This window comes from Rosa rugosa, chromosome 2 (assembly GCF_958449725.1).
Source record: "Rosa rugosa chromosome 2, drRosRugo1.1, whole genome shotgun sequence".
In the NCBI taxonomy this organism is placed as follows: Eukaryota; Viridiplantae; Streptophyta; class Magnoliopsida; order Rosales; family Rosaceae; genus Rosa; species Rosa rugosa.
In genome coordinates this window covers 66,910,896-66,931,329 of record NC_084821.1, presented here as the reverse complement: position 1 = coordinate 66,931,329, position 20,434 = coordinate 66,910,896, and the positions used below count along the sequence as shown (strand labels likewise).

General features: G+C 36.1%; 3 protein-coding genes and 1 non-coding gene across 7 annotated transcripts; all 4 read left to right on the top strand.

Moving 5' to 3' along the window:
• The first annotated feature begins 3,341 nt into the window (after positions 1 to 3,341).
• LOC133729513 (probable pre-mRNA-splicing factor ATP-dependent RNA helicase DEAH9) lies at positions 3,342 to 10,565 on the top strand. 4 transcript variants are annotated; one of them, XM_062157045.1, is made up of 23 exons: positions 3,342 to 3,481; positions 3,560 to 3,704; positions 3,830 to 3,904; positions 4,060 to 4,144; positions 4,325 to 4,409; positions 4,665 to 4,734; positions 4,842 to 4,927; positions 5,602 to 5,671; positions 5,771 to 5,866; positions 6,004 to 6,109; positions 6,339 to 6,385; positions 6,484 to 6,567; positions 6,682 to 6,735; positions 6,981 to 7,081; positions 7,244 to 7,334; positions 7,590 to 7,754; positions 8,157 to 8,246; positions 8,507 to 8,578; positions 9,166 to 9,264; positions 9,349 to 9,435; positions 9,807 to 9,860; positions 10,006 to 10,085; positions 10,249 to 10,565. In XM_062157045.1, the coding sequence occupies exons 1-23, from the start codon at positions 3,393 to 3,395 to the stop codon at positions 10,394 to 10,396; spliced, it is 2,079 nt and encodes a 692-aa protein (XP_062013029.1). In that variant the 5' UTR covers positions 3,342 to 3,392; the 3' UTR covers positions 10,397 to 10,565. The 4 variants fall into 4 exon arrangements, with proteins under 4 accessions (XP_062013029.1, XP_062013028.1, XP_062013027.1 ...); XM_062157044.1 differs by having other exon boundaries at positions 5,599 to 5,671; XM_062157043.1 differs by having other exon boundaries at positions 4,060 to 4,149; positions 4,330 to 4,409; positions 5,599 to 5,671.
• Positions 10,566 to 11,465: 900 nt separating this feature from the next.
• On the top strand, positions 11,466 to 14,882 carry LOC133733221 (sodium/calcium exchanger NCL1-like). Its single transcript, XM_062160849.1, has 7 exons — positions 11,466 to 12,259; positions 12,861 to 13,049; positions 13,140 to 13,321; positions 13,440 to 13,549; positions 13,637 to 13,898; positions 13,985 to 14,284; positions 14,489 to 14,882. Exons 1-7 carry the CDS (start codon positions 11,875 to 11,877, stop codon positions 14,735 to 14,737), a joined length of 1,677 nt encoding a protein of 558 aa, XP_062016833.1. The 5' UTR covers positions 11,466 to 11,874; the 3' UTR covers positions 14,738 to 14,882.
• A 431-nt stretch (positions 14,883 to 15,313) lies between these two features.
• TRNAI-UAU (transfer RNA isoleucine (anticodon UAU)) lies at positions 15,314 to 15,387 on the top strand. Its single transcript has one exon. It is a non-coding gene; the product is annotated as a tRNA-Ile (tRNA).
• A 1,189-nt stretch (positions 15,388 to 16,576) lies between these two features.
• LOC133733220 (protein IQ-DOMAIN 9) lies at positions 16,577 to 20,044 on the top strand. The gene is made up of 6 exons (XM_062160848.1): positions 16,577 to 16,840; positions 17,421 to 17,532; positions 18,097 to 18,240; positions 18,446 to 18,673; positions 19,098 to 19,211; positions 19,298 to 20,044. The coding sequence occupies exons 2-6, from the start codon at positions 17,458 to 17,460 to the stop codon at positions 19,631 to 19,633; spliced, it is 897 nt and encodes a 298-aa protein (XP_062016832.1). The 5' UTR covers positions 16,577 to 16,840; positions 17,421 to 17,457; the 3' UTR covers positions 19,634 to 20,044.
• The last annotated feature ends 390 nt before the right edge of the window (positions 20,045 to 20,434 follow it).

Here is a 20,434-nt window from a genome sequence, read left to right as displayed (position 1 = left end):
TGTGAATTTGGATGTAGAATCAAATTCCCCCAATTAATAAACTACTAACTGCTAATCATTCCATTTGTCACACCTCAGTACTTGACTTAGAAGTATCTGCTTAATGCTGCACGTTAATTACCAAGTAATGCCTCCAGGGATTTTGTTGTATAATGCAAGTCGTTGCCAATATCCCATTCCATCGAATTCATTTGCATAATGCTGCACGTTAGCTGGTAGTTACGAGGAAAGTGCCCTTGTAGTCAAACTACGTACGTAATTGATTATGGGAAGTGAAATTGATATCCATTTTTTATGTACTATGGTCTATGGCCGCGTTTGTTTCATCGGACAAGGAGGGTGGATAGGAAAAGTGAAGTCTAATCTGGTAACTAACATATCAATTATGTTTGGTAGTACTCCAGATAATTGGCAGCCAGATTTTTCAAATCTTATCAGGTATGGATTACCAATCCAGTTAGAAAGGTGTAATTTATCAGCAGAAGCAACAGTTAAGAGATGTCGTTGAGAATCTCGAAAGTGAAATTTTACGCGCGCTACAAGTCTTTGAAAGGCGCTCTTGTAGTTTTTAGCTGCAATATCCATAGCAGTTTTCTGTTCTCTTTACCCATACGAGACTTCAGAATAACAATTGCTCCAACATTGGTGACAATTTTCTCAGTTTCATCAGCTTCAGCTCCATTGGAGAGTAATCATGACGATGATGAGCGGATGCAAAAGTCTTTGGATTTTGTTAACGGTATAAGTACTAGCAAAAGTCAATTTGTTTCTGATTTGCAGTACAGCTAGTTCGAGATTACAGAGATCTAGTGCTTAACTTAATTGTATATATGCATGGTCACCGTGCCATAGTATACGTACATGTATATGATACGGCGAAATTGTGGAGAAACCACGGTATAGGAGATCACTTTGGAATTTTGTATCGTTGACTTAATTTTTCCTCTGATTAAGAAGTTGACTATCATTGTCACTTGTGGTTGTGGTTAAAGAGAAGCAGAATATGCTAGAATATTCAAGTTTTGATTTGTGAGTATCTAATAAAACTACCTACTTTTTGTTGTACCAAAAAAAAAAAAAAAAAACTACCAACTGCTATAGTTTCATTTGTACACCTCATTGGCATATTTACTTGTATAAGAAGATTTGCAATATAAACTTGCTAAGGCGGTCGTCAAGCTTCTTTTTTTTTTTTTTTTTTTTTTTTTTTTTCCGGTCTTCCCAAATTTATATTACAGATTACAGATGAACTATTAGGGGTTGCACTGTACGTGTTGCCTCTGGTATGCTTCTTTGCCATTGTAGACTTGTAGTGATCTGAGGATTTTGTTTTATAATGTAAGTCGTTGCTTATGTCCCAGTCCATCAAATTCCCATCATATTTATATGCTTAATGCTGCACGTCATCCCGGAGTAGAGAGGAAAATTTAAGCGGCCTTGTAGTCATAACTAGAATTAATTATGGACCGTGAACTTAGCATGAATTGAAATGTAGAGAGTACAGCGTTGGGCTTCGATGATATGTTTGAAGTGGAGAGTATATGTTCAGCTCAGATTCGAGTATATTATAACAATTGATCTGTTAAACAAGTGAGTTTTGTCTTTGAACCACTCGCTATTTCCTCATTTCCATCCACTTGTTCAAGTCTTTTTTCACTAACTTCACACGCCACTCGTTTTTTAGTTTCTCACCACCACATTTTTAATTTCAATCTTATAATACTTGGTTCATTCAAATTCAATTCATAAAAAAACCAACGAAATTGAAGACCCACAAAAATTATAATTAACATTATGACTAACGGATTAGAGACACGCTGACCCGCAACGACAATGAATATTAATATTATGGGAAACGTTGAAATTCAAACCAAAATATATTATTAATTTTTGGGTCCGGATCATGGGACATCATATTTTACACAATTTTTTACACATCTTGTGAGTCATTAGATTTAAAAGCTTTCAATGGTCCAGATTTATTGTCTGAATGATGTCAACACAACAACAAGTAATGTGTAAAATGACATGTCATTATATATTTTAAATCAAATATTATAATTAGATTGGATTTATCTTTATTAAAAATCTATTACTCATATAAGAACAGTAGAAGACGTTTAAAAAATAAAAGAAACAAAAAATTGCCGAAGACCAGACACGAAACGCTAAAAAGAATATCATCTTCTCCAAACACTATCATCAAATGCGATATTTGATCGCCGGGAGCTTTGATATTTGTTTCGATAAAATACTGAGTGCTGGTGATTAAAGCCAACCAAGGATGGATGGTGTCAGAAAATTTTGGAGGAAAAGGGAGGAATCTGGACATCAGCTAGGGTTCCAATATTTCTTTAACCATGAGAAGAATCAATGGTTGGACTGGTAATGGTCTACAAATTCATTAAACAATTCAAAAAAGTTAGTTTAGGAAAATGGCACAGGAAACAAATTCCAAAACTACTTCAAGTATTTTGGATGAAAAATCTTCCAATCGATGTATAAATTGTTGAACAGAGATTTTATTTGTACTATGGATGAAAACAATTCAAAGGACTGCGAATAGATAAGAAATTCAACACCATTATATTTAGTAGAATCCTTCTAACAGCTACATAGATATTAGGAAATCCCAGTAACTGAAAATCAAAAAAGAATTGAAGACATACATTCTTACTTAATTCTTCAATACAAGATGTTTCAGATTAGCACATCTCTTAAGAGATTCTATTAGCAATTCCCAGTAATTGAAACCGTGAAGAACTAGCACCAATTGACTCGCGGCTTCGGGTCTTCTTTAGGAGATGATGATTTTAGCATTTGGCATTTGTTCTTCTACTCTTCTTCTTTTTTCTTTCTTTTGGTCGTTTTTTGTACTGTTCTTATATGAGCAATAGATTTTGTTTTTTCTTTCATTAAAGAAAAATTGAATTTAATTATAATTTTTTATTAGAAATATGTAATGCCATATTATTTTCCACATCATTTGGTGTTGTGTTGATATCATTCAAACAATAAATCTGGACCATTGAAAGTTTTTAAATCTAATGACTTACAAAATGTGTAAAAAATTGTGTAAAATATGGTGTCCCATGATCCAGACCCATTATTCTGAGAACACCATGAAAATCACTTGTTAATGTTTTCCTTTCCTTTCTAAAAAAAATAATAAATATATAGTTGGGTCGGGTCGGGTCGGGTCATCACAGCACGCGAAAAAAAATGAAAAAACTATAAATCACAAAACGGCCCAATGGGCACTTACCTTATTATCCAGGAGAGGCCGGATCTGTCCGGGTCGGGTCCGGGTCATCCCTGCGCGCCTAATACCCACACACACTGCTAAAAGCTCTAAACCAAAATCAAAGAGTAGCAGAGTTAGGCAGAGAAGAATGTCACAGTTCTGGAAACCAGGGGCGGAGAAGCCTCGCCTCCTCGACGACGAAGAAGGCGGCGTCGTTTTCTTCCCCACCTCCTCCGGGTATTCTTCTTCTTTCTTCTTTCCGAGCTAAACTCTCTCTTCGCTTTCACCATTGTTCTTATAGTTCCAAAATTACAGAGGAGGCTATGCGAATCTCGAGAGGCAGAGGCAGAGACTACCGGTGTTCAGGTACCGCACCGCCATTCTCTACTCCGTCGAGACTCGCGCCACCACCGTCGTCGTCGGCGAAACAGGCAGCGGCAAAACCACTCAGATTCCTCAGGTTAGGGTTCCTAACGAGAGTCTTCGATCATACTTGTTGGTTTCGAAATCGGAATAACTATGGAAATCGATTGATTTGTTGTCGGAATTGCTTATTATTATTATTGTGTTGATGAAATTTTGCAGTATTTGAAAGAAGCAGGTTGGGCTGATGGTGGCCGTGTAATTGCTTGTACTCAGCCGAGAAGATTGGCTGTCCAGGTAATCTGTTAGTTTTAGTTAAAGCATTGTAAAGAGTGTTCATTTGATTCAGTAGAGTGTTCGAAATTGATGCTCTAGATTGATTAGCTGATTCTTACCGGTTTCGCTAGAGTCAATAGTTTGTTTTACAAATAAATGGTGGTACTTTTCTGCAGTCGGTGGCGGCACGGGTGGCTGAAGAAATGGGGGTCAAGCTTGGAGAAGAAGTTGGCTACACTATTCGATTTGAAGATGCTACAAGTACAGTGAGACTATGCACTTTCTCTTATTGCTTGTTGTCCCTTTTGATAAGGGATATCTTCTGCAAAGGCGGATTTATATAGTATTATCTCGAGAATTTTAGTCTATAATGTGAAATGTACAATGCTATAATTGCTATTGTGGTTACATGTTGTAAATGATTGTTTTCTGTTCTGGCAGCACAGGGTGTGACTATGATAAAGTTTTTGACTGATGGTGTGTTACTCAGGGAAATGATGGACGATCCTCTTTTGACTAAATATAGGTACTAGCTATTGTCTTGGTAAACTTTGTACTGCTTTCCTCTTTTTGAAGCATACCATAACTACCTATAGGCTCCACCTACTTCAAACTTTCAAGCATTTTACATCTAAAGTTGATTATCCCATAATGTGGATAGCATACTTGCTGATCGCATGCAAACTTGTGTTTCTTTTCACATTTACTGGTAGTGCGTGGTCAACAATTTATTAGGATTTGCTTTTTGTTTAAAATACTGGATTTAAAATGATTGTCACAGTGTTGTAATGGTAGATGAAGCTCATGAAAGGTCTATCTCCACGGACATTTTATTGGGTCTCCTGAAAAAGGTATCAGCTTTATATCATACCTTTGATGGTTTACAAAACAAAGAGTTCATCTGTTTCTCTTTTCAGTTAGGCCGTATTATATACTTTTTGAATCTGAAAATTTCTAGATCCAAAAACGCCGGCCTGAGCTGCGCCTGATTATCTCATCTGCTACAATTCAAGCAAAGTCAATGGCTGCTTTCTTTCAGTCCAGGTATAATTCTATTACTTGATCACAGTTTGATTTTTTTCTTGTCTTTGTCTAATTCTTTGGGTTACTAGTTTACTTTTCGCAAGTGAGTATCAGAGTATGTTAATCACTGCCCTGCAATATTTGCACTGTTCTTTTTGGTAATATATGACTGATTGATTTATTGTAGCCATAAAACAGCTATTGGTGTATACATGTATTTAGAGCACAGTACAAGATCTTTTATTTGACTTTGGTCCACATCCTTGGCATTTTGACATCAAAGAAATTATGTGTCTCTTGAGGAATCTGCTTTCATCTATGTCTGAAAATAAGATAAACAACTTCTACCGCTTCCACCAATACATTTACGTGTGTATGTCAATGAGCATTTGTGTGCATTTTTGGCTACAGATACCTTTAAGGTTCTAATGATATGAACCTGCAGTAGTGGGTGTTAGGAGAGTCACATAGAAAATTTAAAGTTCACCTTTCATTTTGCAGATGCCATGGCTGTTATTGTTAAATATATGACTTGTCAGATATCTGCCACTATTCTCGATAATTTGTTGCTCATATAGAAAAAAAAAAATAAGTTTTTGTCAAAGTGTCAAGTTAGGTTGACTACGATTTTACTTTTATCTATGACTGTATGATGTTGAGTGTCAATGTTAATATCCTGTTTTAATTGTCAGCAGCAAAAGGCGCCGCAGACCGGAAGGAGAAGAGCTTGGACCAATTATGGAGCCTGCAGTCCTGTCAGTTGAGGTAAGTTTGACTAATGACTCTCTCTCTCTCTCAGTTTTTTTTTATTTTTAAAAAAGTCCTTTTTGCTGTCAGCTAGGCATAACTCTTCTTGATTTTCAGGGTAGAGGGTTTAATGTACAAATTCATTACGTGGAGGAGCCTGTTGCCGACTATCTTCGGGCTGCAGTCTCAACGGTATTATTGATACATGACCAGGTAACTGATATTTGGATGATACTAATATGCTTGTGTTTTCTTTATGAGGAAATGACAAATTTATGCCAGGTTTTCTTTTCATATCATGCGTGTAGTTTCGTTTCTACCATTTATTACAACCCTTTTTTCTGATATAGGAACCAATGGGAGATATTCTGGTATTTCTTACTGGTCAAGATGATATCGATGCTGCTGTCCAACTTATTACGGAAGAGACCCCAAACCGTAGAAAGAACTCATCAGGTGCAGTAGATCTAGCAGCTTTACCCATACTTAATTAAAATATTATTCTGATAAATACAAGTTTTGGCATATTGGAACTTGGAAGAGTTATGCATTTGTAAGTGCTATTATTTATGTGTGTGTCGGTGTATGCATTGTTCTATGATTCTCTCATTTTGGGGCTACATAGTACCTAGATGGTATGCCTTCTTTTTATATATGACTTTTATAATTTGTTTTCTTGTTTTAGGACTGATGGTTTTGCCTCTCTATTCGGGACTTCCACGTGCTGACCAGGTTTGTTACGCTGTTTATTACTTATACCTAGGTGGAATGATCTATTATGGATGCTTGGGATTCTCTTTCAGAAGCTGATTTAATTTTCTGCTTTTTAGGAGCTGGTGTTCAGTCCTACTCCTAGAGGGAAAAGGAAAGTAGTTATATCAACCAACATAGCAGAGACATCAATAACTTTAGAGGTAACACCTCTGATATATTGCTTTGATTGGTTCTGGGAGTTTAGAGTAATATCTAGAATACTTAAGTTAGCACAATTAATCATTGCATATCATCTGGTCTTTTGATTGATTCAGGGCGTGGTCTATGTTGTTGACAGTGGGTTCTCAAAGCAACGGTTCTATAACCCGGTACACTCTCTCTCTCTCTCTCTCTCTCTCTCTCTCTCTCTCTCTCTCTCTCTCTATCTATTATGGGTAATTTACTAATTGAACTATCAAGATCCTTTTATTATACGATGGGACCTTACATTTTCTAAGAATCCTTGAAGTTGTCATTCTGTAAGCATTGGAGGCATTAATTTTGATCTAATAAAATTTAGTGCACATCTGAATGTCTTTCTTACTTTTTGCTCTTCTGTGTCTGCTTTCCTTAGATATCAGATATTGAAAATCTGGTAGTGGCACCAATATCCAAGGCATCTGCTAGGCAAAGGACCGGTAGAGCTGGAAGAGTTCGGCCTGGGAAATGTTACAGGTCTGCAATTCTTTTTGGACTCATTATCAATATCTGTGGTTACATGATTTTATCATAGGCTGAGACATACTTACGAGAAGTTATTATGTAACATTGTAACAGAATGAGTTCTAATAAGACTTATTATGCTCAATACTCGATATTTTTTGTGGCTTTGACCAGGCTGTATACAGAAGAGTATTTTGTAAAGGAAATGTCTGCTGAGGGGATTCCAGAGATACAAAGATCAAATCTTGTTTCCTGTGTGATCCAGGTATGCTCTGTTATTCCAATCTAATGCTTTCCATGTGTAGTAGACCTCCATCTAGATGTCTCAAATATGACATGCTGCCATCCCATTAGTCACTATGAACTTAGGAATTAAGCTAACAAATTTTCCAGGATCATCAATGATATTGTATTTCATAAAGATTTTTCTGTATGCAATAATTTGATGTTCACTAATTAAGCAATGACGTGAGAGTTTTTCTCACATTTAGATTCTAATAATTGTTTTCTTGCATCTCAGTTAAAAGCCTTGGGAATAGATAATATATTGGGCTTTGATTGGCCAGCATCTCCATCTTCTGAAGCAATGGTTCGAGCACTTGAAGTGCTTTATTCACTTGGGGTCCTGGATGACGATGCTAAACTTACTTCACCAACTGGATTTCAAGTTGCTGAGTTTCCATTGGTACGTTGCACAAGGCCTTGTGTTACATTTTTTTCTATATTTCTCATCTGTAGCTATTCAGTGGATCACCTATGTTATCTCTATCTCTATGAATATATTTTGTTTCTCTTGGACTACTATACTTGTGATTCTGCATTACATTTTCATTTTGTTGCTTTATTGGCCGTGCATTTCAGAATAAGTGGAATGCAGCATCAGTTACATTATTTTCTATATCTTGCACAGTTGCACAATTAGGTTTCCTAGGGATAGCCCGCATCTCGAAAACAAATTCTTCTTTTTTTCTTTTTGAAAAAGCAGTTGTGAAAGTACTGTGCTTCATTGTCTTTTGAATTCCTTTATGTTCTTTAACTTTTATGCTTTGCTTACAGAAACTGGGAAGTACCCTCATTTGTTTTGTAGGATCCAATGATCTCAAAGATGATCTTATCATCTGGTGAACTGGGGTGTTCAGAAGAGATTATTACTATTGCTGCTGTTCTCTCTGTTCAAGTAAATCCTCTTACCTTTATTACCGTTCCTGAATGCTTATATTTTTATTCTCTACCCACCTATCCATTAGAAGTATTGGATACTGAGTGCTAAAGAAAATCTCATATATGTAAATAGAATGCACCTCCAGAACAATAAGTCATATTCAAATTCACATAAAATAACTCACCTTGTAGAATTGTACAACTTTAAAAATAAAAAATAATAATAAATAAAAATTCTTTCATTCAGTTGTTCACAATTGATATGCTGTCCTGCAGTCTATCTGGGCTTCTGGTTGGGGATCACAAAAGGAACTTGATGAAGCCAAGTTGAATTTTGCTGCAGCTGAGGTACTGATCGGAACCTTCTATGTATTTGCCTACTTTACTGAGTCTAACCAACGTAGCAGCATTTTCACATCAGCTTTTGTCATTGTTGATACATGACAATAGATCACTACTTTTTGTACAAATAGCCTAAGAAGAAGTAAATAAAGAATACCTTTCTTAAAACAAAATTTTCTGGTTGGGATCCAGTTATTTTTGTGGTTTTGTCAGCCCTAATCTTTTTGGTGATGGAATATTTTACCGGAATTTGTCCATCTTATTTGCTTACTCCTGATTGGCATCTGTCCAAGATATGCTTGCAAACCACTTAATGTTGATCTTCCTTTTGCATATTCATGGTCTTCATAATAATGGTTTGTGGCTTGATATTCACTAAGCTTATGCTTAGCTGACATCAAGTTTCTATCCGCCTAGCACATATGTGTGATAATACATCAAACATTTATTTGACTCGGTTGTTACTCCACGAAATGATATTTTCCTTCTAGTAACAGCAAAACATGAGTTTCATATTTTTTTTTTTTTTTTTTGTATCTTTGGCTAACTTTGGCTGCTCGGTATGTTGGTTTGATTTTCTTGTTTGCATGCAGGGTGACCATGTGAGTTTCCTAAATGTCTACAAAGCATTTCTTCAGTCTGGTAAATCTTCACAGTGGTGTCATAAGAACTTTGTAAACTACCAAGCCATGGTGAGTGTCAGAAATTAGCTTCTCATCAGTTTAAAAGATGGTCTCCTTCACCTTCTTTGTAACTGTGCTGTAATTGTTTTGCAGAAAAAGGTTCTTGAAATAAGGGAACAACTCAGAAGAACAGCTCGAAGATTAGGCATTGACTTGAAATCTTGTGAAAGAGATACAGTGGTCAGTTTATGTCATGCCATATGAAGCTTCTCATCTCTGAGATAATAATCCATCTCGCACTTTTCTCCTTCTCTTTCCAAAAATTAGGAATTTAAAAAAGGAAGTAAAAAATAAGAAGGATAAGGGTGGGAGGGGTTGCATAGAGAGCAAGAGTGCAATAGTTGATCCAATAGACAATAGGTCTTGTGGGGATCAATTCTCGAAGTCTTAATTTCTTAACCAAAGCTTCTTACATGTATAATAAAACCAATAATTTTATTTGTTTATTTATTGATTTTTACATAAAATTCAATAGGCACATTTTGTTTTGGGTGAATGAAGCCATCTTATCTTTTAGTTATATTCTAAATGCTGCTCTTTACATCTTGCAGGTAGTGAGAAAGGCCATTACTTATGGATTTTTCGCTAATGCGTGTGTTTCAGAAGTGAGTAATCTCCCTGCTTAATGTATCAGTGCTTTGTTTCTTTTAGTTCTTTCCCTGTTGAAGCTTTTTGACAGGTTTCCTTCTGGTTTTTAGAGAATTTCGTGATATATTTCTGTTGATTAATATTTCTGTCTGAACTCTGTAGGCATCAAGTCACGATGGAAAGTACAAAACTATCAGAGGTTCTCAAGAAGTTTATATTCACCCCTCATCTGTGCTATTCAGGTTAGTAAAGAGAGACAATCTGACATAAATTAAGAATCAATTTTGCACCACTTTTTTATATTCTGCTGTCTGGACTAAGCAGCAACATTTTCATTTTGCTCACTCTCTTGGATTTGAATGGTTAACCGAGTTCCATCCTAATTTGTTCACTTTTGTGTTGCAGAGTCAATCCCAAGTGGGTGGTTTACCATTCTCTTGTCTCAACTGAAAAGCAATACATGCGGAATGTCATTTCGATAGATCCTTCTTGGCTCACAGAGGCAGCTCCACATTTTTACCAAAAGCAGCGACCCAATCCTATGCTTCACTAGCTCGCTCTGCCTTCACCATCCCTCATAATAAATTCATATAAGAACAATGAGGAAACTACCATCGTCATTCAGTATGGCCTTGATCACTTGGATTTTTCTTGTAAATATACCAACTATTATCTTGAATAATATCCATTAACCATTAACCACTGACTAAAATACTGAATCATTAACCATGCTTTTTTTCATTGGCTATTAATTTTATTTGTTCGTACTACTGGAACAATTGAATAAAAGTCATAAAACCCACTGACTAATGGATTAGGTTGAATTGGAGTGGGTCAGATTTTGTTACCCTACTTGCATGGTTAGGCTCTTTTGTTTGCTTGAGGTGATATATAAAGTTATAAACATCAATTTTATTTATTAGTAGTATTGTTGAGGAATCAGACCAAAAAAAAGTATTGTTGAGGAAGAAATACTAGTATCAATCTCGAACACAACAAGAAATGCAACAGTTTTTTCAAATTGGAGCTGCTTGATTCGCTTTCCTGTTTATCCTGTTATCGAACTGACCTTGTTGATTAGCGATTTCATTCACTAAATTTGTTCGCTAAATAATGACATCGAGGTTCTCTTAAGGTCCTAATCCTACCCATTCAATCATTACACGAGCGTATAATTATTTTGTATTATTCAAGTTCTGCTCTCAAGGATATTTAAACACATTTTTTCTGCTTCACTCCAACTTTCATTGTTTACTAATCTACATGTGTGTGTAAGCAGCTTACTTGGTGAGTAATACTATAAATACTGTGTCATAGTCATGGATTATTTTAATTAGTTTGAATATTAATACTGGTTTTCCTCAACAAAAAAAAAAAAAAAAGATTATTAATCCTGGACCTTTCCCTCCCAGATTTGGATCTATTAACGTCCAGATCCCGGAATCCAGATAATTAACTTATACTCAAATAAACCTGGAAATTTGTATACTTTATAGTTACAGGTCACTGCTGATTCCTTTTATATTGGTCTAAAAGTCATAGGTTCATATATATATATATCTGTTATGCTCCATTTTATGATTACCAATCACATAAATTAGACTGTTAAAGCATGGTGGCTGCTGGGTTCTCTTGAAAAAAAAATGGTACATGTACCATGGAGGCTGCTCTATTTATTCAGTCAATTATTTCTATTCAGTGTCACTATCCAACTAGTGATTTCATATTTTTGGAGCAAGTACAGAGGAATACATTAAGTCAAATAAATACATAGTCATATGCCAAATAAGCAGGTTGCTTGCTGCCAATTTTCCTCCTTCCATTCTATTAATCTTCTAGCTTTTGTTCTTACTTGTTCAAATTTCTTGGGGAGACAAAGCCGGTATAGGAAATGTCATAGGTAGAATAGTTGGGCCATTTTAATCCTCAACTGGCATTGATTTCTCTATTTAAACCTTACAAACTTAGAGTTGCTTCTCAGCTTCTCATTCTCATTTTTTCAACCAGAATTAGCTAATAGCGTCTCTGGATATGGCAAGAGCAGCTTTGTTCATCATTTTTCTGGTTCTCCAATTACTCCATTTGGGAAGCAGCCGGTCTGTTAAAGACTCTAATCTGCTCGTATCCGATGGCTTAGACGACAAGTTGATCAGCCAGTCTTCTTCACTACTACAAGTAGTGGATGATCTTAAAGCAGATACAGTGACTTGCGAACCCATTTATGGCTTCTTGCCTTGTGCAACTTCAGTCTGGGGGCTGGCTTTCATGGTAATCATCTATGAGATTTTGCTCTACCTTGCAAATAGCTATATCACAAGTGGATCTGAACTCTTCTTCCAAATGTATGGGACCGGATTCTTTGGTGCTAGTGTCTTCCACTTGCTCGGCACAATACCACAAGTGGGAATTGTTGTTGGTAAGCTCCTTAATCTCTATAGCTTCTTCTCAGTTGCTCATTATGCATGTGTGTGCTAAAAATGATGCAGTAGAATTTGCTGATGATTGATATGAGATGGTGAGATTCAAACATCAAATTTGAGGTAGCAATAGCATCATGAAATAACTTTATTTGTTGATCTGCTTCATAATTTCATAGAGATCATAAAATGTCCATGTTCAATGTATTCTTGGCCAGATATTGACTGTGATTAGATATTAGATACAGAAATTTCGAAGTTGGAGACTTTTGTTTGTGCATGTTGTACAACAGTCTATTCTCTCCTTTAATTATTATCAGATATATACAATATTACACTATCGATTCATAAAGTGAGAATTGAAAAAGTCAACTTAATTGGTGACATCATAATCTCCTAGATTATTTAGGAGTCTAGCCTTCTGTTATTTTTATACTTACAGTTGTATTGGGATGGCACATACCTGAGTAGTAATTGTGCAAGTATTTTGAAAGAATGTGCAGAAGTCATGTATCTTTGGTCTCAAGTACGAAATTTACAGATGAATTTGATCTCTTGTCACTAAATTCCTAAAAATGTTCATGCTTTGGTTTTTGTCAGTGACTGGAGTTACAGGAACTGCAGAAACTGCAGAAGCAATGGCTACAATGAATATTGGCATGGTTGCAGGGTCAGCAATCATGCTTCTTACACTAGTGTGGGGTTCTGTTGTTGCATTTGGCAGCTATGACATCTCGGAGTCTTCAACTTCTTCAAATCGAGGACATAAGAAGCGCTTCAGTATCACTGGTATACTTCTCTTATCTTCACAGACACTGCAATGAGAGAGATCTAATCGAACTGCAGTGATTCTAATGTGTCGGTATATGTGCTTTGTAGGTTATGGTGTAACAACTGATGCTGAAACCCGCTCTACTGCAAGAATCATGATGGTGTCATTGATCCCCTTTCTCATTCTTCAAGTGGCTAAAGTCCTCCATTCAACCTCAGGGATTCGTATCGTGATCTTAGTTTCTCTACTTGTTTCATTTGCATTCCTTGTCGCTTACTTCATCTATCAGGTAACACAAAATTTCAAGAAAAGAACACATAGTTTCCCAAGTATTTGTGGCAAACAAAGATGACCTCAGCAACTGTTATCCACTTCTAAAAAAAAAAAAAACAAAAAAAAAAATGCAGGTCTTTGAGCCATGGATTCAGAACCGGAGACTTGAATTTTTGATGAGTAAATATATACAGAAAACCTTTCTCACTGCAAGCGGCGACCCTAATGTATCAAATATACAAGAGTAAGTCCCTGGTTTCTACATTTAGTTTATCTGGATTGTTGAAATGCCATGATCTATTAATTAGCCCTTTCCTGAGTTTATTGGCAGGGTGTTTACTAGAGTCGACCAGAATCATAATCAGTCTATATCAGCAAAAGAACTGAGAACATTGATCCTAGGAATACAAATAGGGGAAGTAGGTCTGGAGAGTGATTATGTAGAAAAAGCGATGGAGGACTTTGATATATCTGGTGATTCTCAAATATCTGAGCATGAGTTTGTTCATGGAATCTCAAAATGGGTTAATGCAAGGCCCTCTGTCAATCGTCAAGGTCAAGGACATAGAAGGTCTTTAAGCAGCAAGTCCGAGGTTCAAATTCAGCCATGCTAACACTATATATCAGTTCCAATTAAAACCTTTACGTTCACATGTAGATCATTAAATTGAACTTGCAGGAAGCTTTGGAAGGGCAGCAGAAGCAGGTGGCTAGAAAAAAGAAGAGTAAGCTTACCAATAAATCTTGGACAAATCAAATCAAGGCTGCTTGTCTCTTGATCCTCGGTATTGGCATTATGATTTTGCTTGCAAATCCCCTCATGGAGACTATCCAAGACTTCTCTACTGCTGCAAGCATCCCTTCATTCTTCACCTCTTATGTTTTGATACCCTTGGCTATCAACTATGGACTGGCATTGCAAATAATAACTTCTGCTCAAGATAAGACTGAGAATGCCATCTCTTTAGCACTTTCAGAGGTCTGTTTCTCTCTTGCACTCATATCTTCTTTCATTTTTGCATCTCTGATATAACAACTTCCATATTTAACAAAGCCTTGATCAATACTAGCCAGTATCATCATGGATAAGCTACATGCTCATATATTTAAAGTTAACATTTGATCTCCAATTGAACAACAGAAACATATTTGCTTATCTGACACTCCAAAATGATTTATGCAGATTTATAACAGCGTGTTCATGAACAACGTTATGGGATTGACCATCTTCTTGGCACTTGTTTACATACGTAATTTATCTTGGGATGTCTCTGCAGCAGTTTTAGTTGTTCTGATCATTTGCTCAGTAATGGGTCTTTATGCCAGCTGCAGCAGAAAGTTCCCATTTTGGACCTGTATTCTAGCATACATTATGTACCCCATATCACTGTTGATGGTTTATATTCTAACTACTTTTCTTGGATGGACTTAGAGTCAGAAGTTACAGTGTAGCAACCCATCAGATTTTAGTCTGTATATTGTTGAAGTGGATCAAGACGTTGTGAAATCAAATCCCACTATACATGTAATTCTACTTTACTCATTTGAATTCCATTACAACCCAAGTCTTATATGAGTGATGCACATGATATTTCATGTCTTATACGAGTATTAGAAACCTCGTTAATTTTCAACTAATTTACCTGAACCTGAAATATGGCCCTCATTTATATCAAATTGTCTTTGTTATAGCACATGATTTCTCTTGAAAAAGTTCACATACTTTCCTCATGTTTGTGCTAAAAAAAAAAAAGTTAAAACATCATGTACCAATCCCTAAATTGATTTATGCTTCAAAAAATCCCTAAATTGATTTATGTTTATACTTTAGATGGTCATAATTAAGCACGGTATACTAATTTCTATCTTCGATTTTTTAAAGTAGATAATTTTGGTGTATAATTAATTTACACTACAGAGGCAGATTAGGCCAGTCTTAAGAGAATGAGTCAATGGTAATTATATTAAGTTATTGTATCCTTTTTAATATTATTTTTACTGATCAACTGGTCCCGTAGCTCAGTTGGTTAGAGCGCTGGTCTTATGAGCCGGAGGTCGCGAGTTCGAGCCTCGCCGGGACCAGTTTGCTTGAATTATTTTGTCTGTATTTTTTAGCACATACACTACATATAATATCTGAAATGTTGTTAGATCAAAATTAGATCTAAATGACTTCCCATTTAGCTAATTTTTAAATATCATGAAAAATTAAGAGAGTATTGGTTGCTAAATGGTAATGCATTCAATGTTTCATAATACTTTAGGAGAATGATTGTCAAATATCTGACCAATATATCATGAGCAGGCCTTGTGATGTGAGAATATATACATGTAGTTTTGGGCCCAGGTCCTTCAAGTTGTAATGTTTAGGCTTTCTCTATGATGTGGGTATGGCCTGCCCATATGGAAGTATGCAACTCATAAACTTACAGTAGTCCCCTCATCTGCTTGATTATCAGAAGGGAGAAGTGTTATACCAGCAAAGCCATTATATAATTGAGAGTTGAGAGTGATTTAAATCATTGAATCAAGGTAGGTCACACAACAATAATTGATCTATATGATGATATGTTTACATGCATTATTTATTACTATTTCTGGTAGATTACATCCATTATCACTGCATATGCAATATCTTTAATCATTTGAGCTTATTTCTTCCTGGAGTGTGAGTTATTTGGAACTCATTCAACAGCAAACTTGTCTACATCATCACTCATTAGAGGGATGCTGAAAAATGACCTCCAGGAAACACCTAAAACAAAAATTTGGTAATTGAAAATACAGTATATTTTTTTTCCCCAAAACTTCTACTATACATGCGTTGTCATACACGCATGATCCAACGGTACGTGAGCTTTTTTAGTCTTTGTAGGAACTAGGAAGTGTTTAGTTTTCTCCTATTCAAAATAAATGTTTTGACTTTGGAACTAACCAAATTAGTAAACAGCGAGAGGATGTGTTCAATTGAAGAAACACCACTAGTAAAATCTGCAAATCAAGATTCAGATATACAATTAGAAAGGCAGGCCATCTCAATCAGACAGTGACATTGGTTTGTTCTAAAGTAGCTGTAGCCTCCATTTTTGAATTCTCAGAACACCCACCACACCAAATAGCAACTACCACACACCACCACACTCGCACGTACACACACACGTCTAACCTTCATTCATATGAGTTGTCTTTATACTTGGAGCTAAGCATTGGTTGAGCACGAGCACTTGAGCCTATGATTGAGGGAGATATATAGAATTAAACAAAAAGAAAGATTTGTATATCTGATATTTAATGATTAAATGTGTATATGTTTTTCAGAGAAAAAAAGGCTGGAGATGGGGCCAATGCAATCCTCACTCCACCCCACCCACCTTTTATTCTCTCACACCTTCTCAGGGGCTTTGCTTCTTCTTTACTTCTTGAATTACAAGTCCAACTAGTTTGCAACAACATTTGTCCTCAAAATTCTTGAGCACCCATTACCTAAAAAAGAGTGCGTCTTCTCTCTACTGGGCTTTTTCTAGCCGCTTCTCTGGTACGTGAGTCTTACCCAGATACTGTTTTCTTTGGTTTTGCATTTGTTTGCCTTGTTTTGTGTGTTGACAAGTGTGATTTACTCATACCCATTTGTGCATTTTGGAGATTTAGTGTGACTGGGATCTGATTGGTAAGTATACAAGGTAGTTTTATAAAAACCCAGATTGATATGGAAGTCTTTACAATGTGTGTAATGAATTCTCTGAAAAATTGTATCTTGCAGTAGACTCTGTGCTTGAGTAGGTTAGTTTTCTTTAGTGAACGTGCTGTACTATTAGGATTATGTAGTTTGCTCAAGTTTATTTTGATTGTTATCTGTTTGTTTTTAGATGCAAGATTGACTTTTCTGATTACTCATGTACTCATCAATAACGCTGTATGCTTGGTCATCAGTTTATAGATATGTAAAGATTGAAACTTTAAGGGGAATGTTCTGTATCATATATGTTGACAGCAATTGAAATTTATTGTAAACTGTTTGATTGGTTGCTGAAAAGAAGATACCATTTTCTCATGCTCAAACTAGACTCATGCTTTGTCTGCTTAGTACTGATGGTGGTGATTCCATTAAATGTCAGGGTTATGGTAAATTGGACATAATCTCTTCCATCAGATATGGGATCTGGAAATTGGTTCAAGGCATTAACCAGCTTAAGGAAAGCAAAGTTTGGCAGTTCAAAACGAGTGAAGGTATAAAGCCTCCAAATTTGTATAAATTTTGTAGCTTTTGTTAAGCAATGTCATGCAACTGCATTCAAAACTGTAAAATTTAGCGTACATATCCTTATTGTTTACGTTTAAGTCTAAAATGTTTTACTCCAAAATTGAAGTGGAGCGTCCATCTTACACATCACTCGGTTTTTAATGTTGGCCAAATATTGTACTGAAGTGAGCACAGAAGCTATCTTTACTTCAAGATCGAGAGGAAATTGGTTTTAGGACTTATTAGGAGCTTAAATGAAGTCCATAAAGGTTTAGGGTTCTAATTCATGTTAAAACTATCTTGCTCACCTTATCCCACACATAAAGGAAAGTAGTACATTTTCTGCCTTCAACAGAATGTGCATTAATTCTGTTACCATTTACTTCCATGAAAAATAGTTTTGAACTAATCCTGGTCATATAAGGGAATCCATGTTTCTGATGTAGCAGTAGGTTGCTATTAGTAACAGAGATTTTGATTTTAAATTTGATATCTGAGATTGATGTTGGTATGGTATTACGATTTCTGATTGTCATTACATTTTCTGACAGGGATCCACCATAAACTTGAAAAATCTTTCAGGGAAAGAATCAAACTTTGCAAATGGGACAACCAATAAAAAACTTGGCTCCCTTGACATGCCAGTTGAAGATATAGCTGCAATTCGAATTCAGACTGCTTTCCGTGCACATGTGGTATGTTTAACTACATTCCAGGTTATGTACATTAATGTGCCAAAATATTAAATCCTTTGAAATTTTGTTTGGTTTTACATTGTTATTAATGAGGAGAAGTGCTTCGTATTGATGTTAATTGTACAGTATTCATGACCCGTTCATGGATGAAACAGCATTCTTTTATACCGGTCTTTGGGGTCCTTAGATTTATTTTCCATTGCAGGCTAGGAAAGCTTTACGTCGTTTGAAAGGGATTGTAAGATTGCAAATGCTGACCCAAGCTTACCCTGTTAGAAAGCAAGCTACAACTACGTTGAGTTATCTGCATTTATGGAGCAGAATACAGACTGATATTAGAACTCGCCGGCTCTGTATGGTAACCGAAGGAAGAATCAAACAGAAGAAATTAGAGAATCAAAATAAACTTGAGGCAAAACTTCATGACATAGAGGTGAGATCACAATTTCCAAATGTCTAAGAACTTGCCGAACCAAAAATTTTAGTTCAGGTTTTTCATGTCATTAATTTTGTGGTGCTCATGCCATGAAATTGTCACCTCATATCCAGGCACAAATATGGTTTTGTGAAAACATTTTTTGTCCAAGATCTTGGGTTAGTTCGTGTCTCCAAGATATTATTTTTTTTCTATTGGGAAAGTTGGCTTCTTATAAAGTTCTGCCTTCTACCTATATTTGCATCAGATAGCAAAGTAGCAAAGAACAAGGCTTTGGTACTTTGTTATTCCAAATCCCTGCATATTCCATTCGTGGATAGTTTTTGATATCTTGTAAACCTTGATACCCTGCTTTTAGGACTGATCTTTTTGCACTCATCAACACTCCAATCTATCTGAGTAATTATTTAACGGGATACAGGTGGAATGGAGTGGTGGCTCTGAAACCATGGATGATATACTTTCAAGGATATATCAGAGGGAAGAAGCAGCAGTTAAGCGTGAGCGGGCTATGGCATATGCCTTTTCTCATCAGGTACACCCTATTCTTGTATGTACTCTATTGATTGATTTGATCCTCGAATCAATTGGAAATGAAAACTGTATTTCTATGATTTATAGTGGAGGGCCAATTGCAGTCAGAGCCAAAGCTTGGGAAGTTATGAACTTGGCAAAGCTAACTGGGGTTGGAGCTGGAAGGAACGCTGGATTGCAGCTCGACCATGGGAAAGCCGTGTGCAGTCACCTAGCCCAAAGAAAGTGCAGACTAAGCAAGCTAGCAAAGTTGGCAAGAACATAAATTCACCAACGCCAAAAACTTCGGTCTCAGTTAAACTCCCTTCACCAAATGGAAAGGGAACTCCAAGAGCTCGGAAATTGTCTTACACAGCCAATGAAGAAAAGCCAGTTCCACATGCAGAGGGCATTAAGGCAGAAGAGGCAAACAATCAGAAATGAACATTTAAAATTTGACTTGTTGGTTCGGAGCCAAAGGTATAAATTCAATAAGAATGTCTTCAGCATTTTATTAGTTCAAAATCCAGAGAAATGAGGGACAAGCCATTTTTCAGTAAACACGGTCATTGCTGACTCTTGTACAAGGAGTGGTGTGGAAGTTATAAGCTTCGGCGTGCAGTATAGGATTGTGAACAGGACCTGGATTCGGGACTGACCAGATCATTTTCTTCACGTTAATGTATATGTTGAAAGGCAAAATATGTATTTTATTTATATTATGTAAATAGACCATTTATTTGTTGAGGGTGATTGTGCTGTGCTTTTGTGCACTGTAATTACTACAGTTGTTCTTTGAATGTGTTGTTCCATGATTCTTTCTATAAATTGTTTGGCTATTCAAGTCATCATCAATGTCCCTTGTCTTCTTTTGCTTTGGAGTTACGGTAAATGATCGAGCTCTTTCTTCAGTCAACCAGATTTTGACTGCAGCTTCATTAAAACATGAAGAAGGGTTGTTCAATTTTATGCAAATCTTGTTACAAGTCTACTAGCCTAAAAAGACAGTCATTTGCTCAAAGTCCTAGCTTTTTAAGTGCTGTGCACGCCTTTAGTATTTATACACAGGGCTAGTACACTTTATTATATACCAACATTGAACCTGTTCTTCACTAGTATTATGAACACAATTATTGCCTAGTTGTTTAGAGGTTTCATGGCTTTTCATGGTCTAATAATTGAACCCTTTTCCTCTTTTCCTTGCAGAACTAGGTAGTTGCCTTGTAAGGTGTGACCAACTGCTCA

Bases quoted from the DNA above. Each gene is read 5' to 3' on its own strand.
- LOC133729513 (XM_062157044.1), top strand. From the start codon at position 3,393: ATGTCACAGTTCTGGAAACCAGGGGCGGAGAAGCCTCGCCTCCTCGAC. The intron at 6,386-6,483 runs GTTTGTTACGCT...TCTGCTTTTTAG, and splicing joins GACTTCCACGTGCTGACCAG to GAGCTGGTGTTCAGTCCTAC. The intron at 9,436-9,806 runs GTCAGTTTATGT...TACATCTTGCAG, and splicing joins CTTGTGAAAGAGATACAGTG to GTAGTGAGAAAGGCCATTAC.
- LOC133733221 (XM_062160849.1), top strand. From the start codon at position 11,875: ATGGCAAGAGCAGCTTTGTTCATCATTTTTCTGGTTCTCCAATTACTC. The intron at 13,550-13,636 runs GTAAGTCCCTGG...GTTTATTGGCAG, and splicing joins AATGTATCAAATATACAAGA to GGTGTTTACTAGAGTCGACC. The intron at 13,899-13,984 runs GTTCAAATTCAG...TTGAACTTGCAG, and splicing joins CTTTAAGCAGCAAGTCCGAG to GAAGCTTTGGAAGGGCAGCA.
- LOC133733220 (XM_062160848.1), top strand. From the start codon at position 17,458: ATGGGATCTGGAAATTGGTTCAAGGCATTAACCAGCTTAAGGAAAGCA. The intron at 17,533-18,096 runs GTATAAAGCCTC...ATTTTCTGACAG, and splicing joins GCAGTTCAAAACGAGTGAAG to GGATCCACCATAAACTTGAA. The intron at 18,241-18,445 runs GTATGTTTAACT...TTTCCATTGCAG, and splicing joins CTGCTTTCCGTGCACATGTG to GCTAGGAAAGCTTTACGTCG.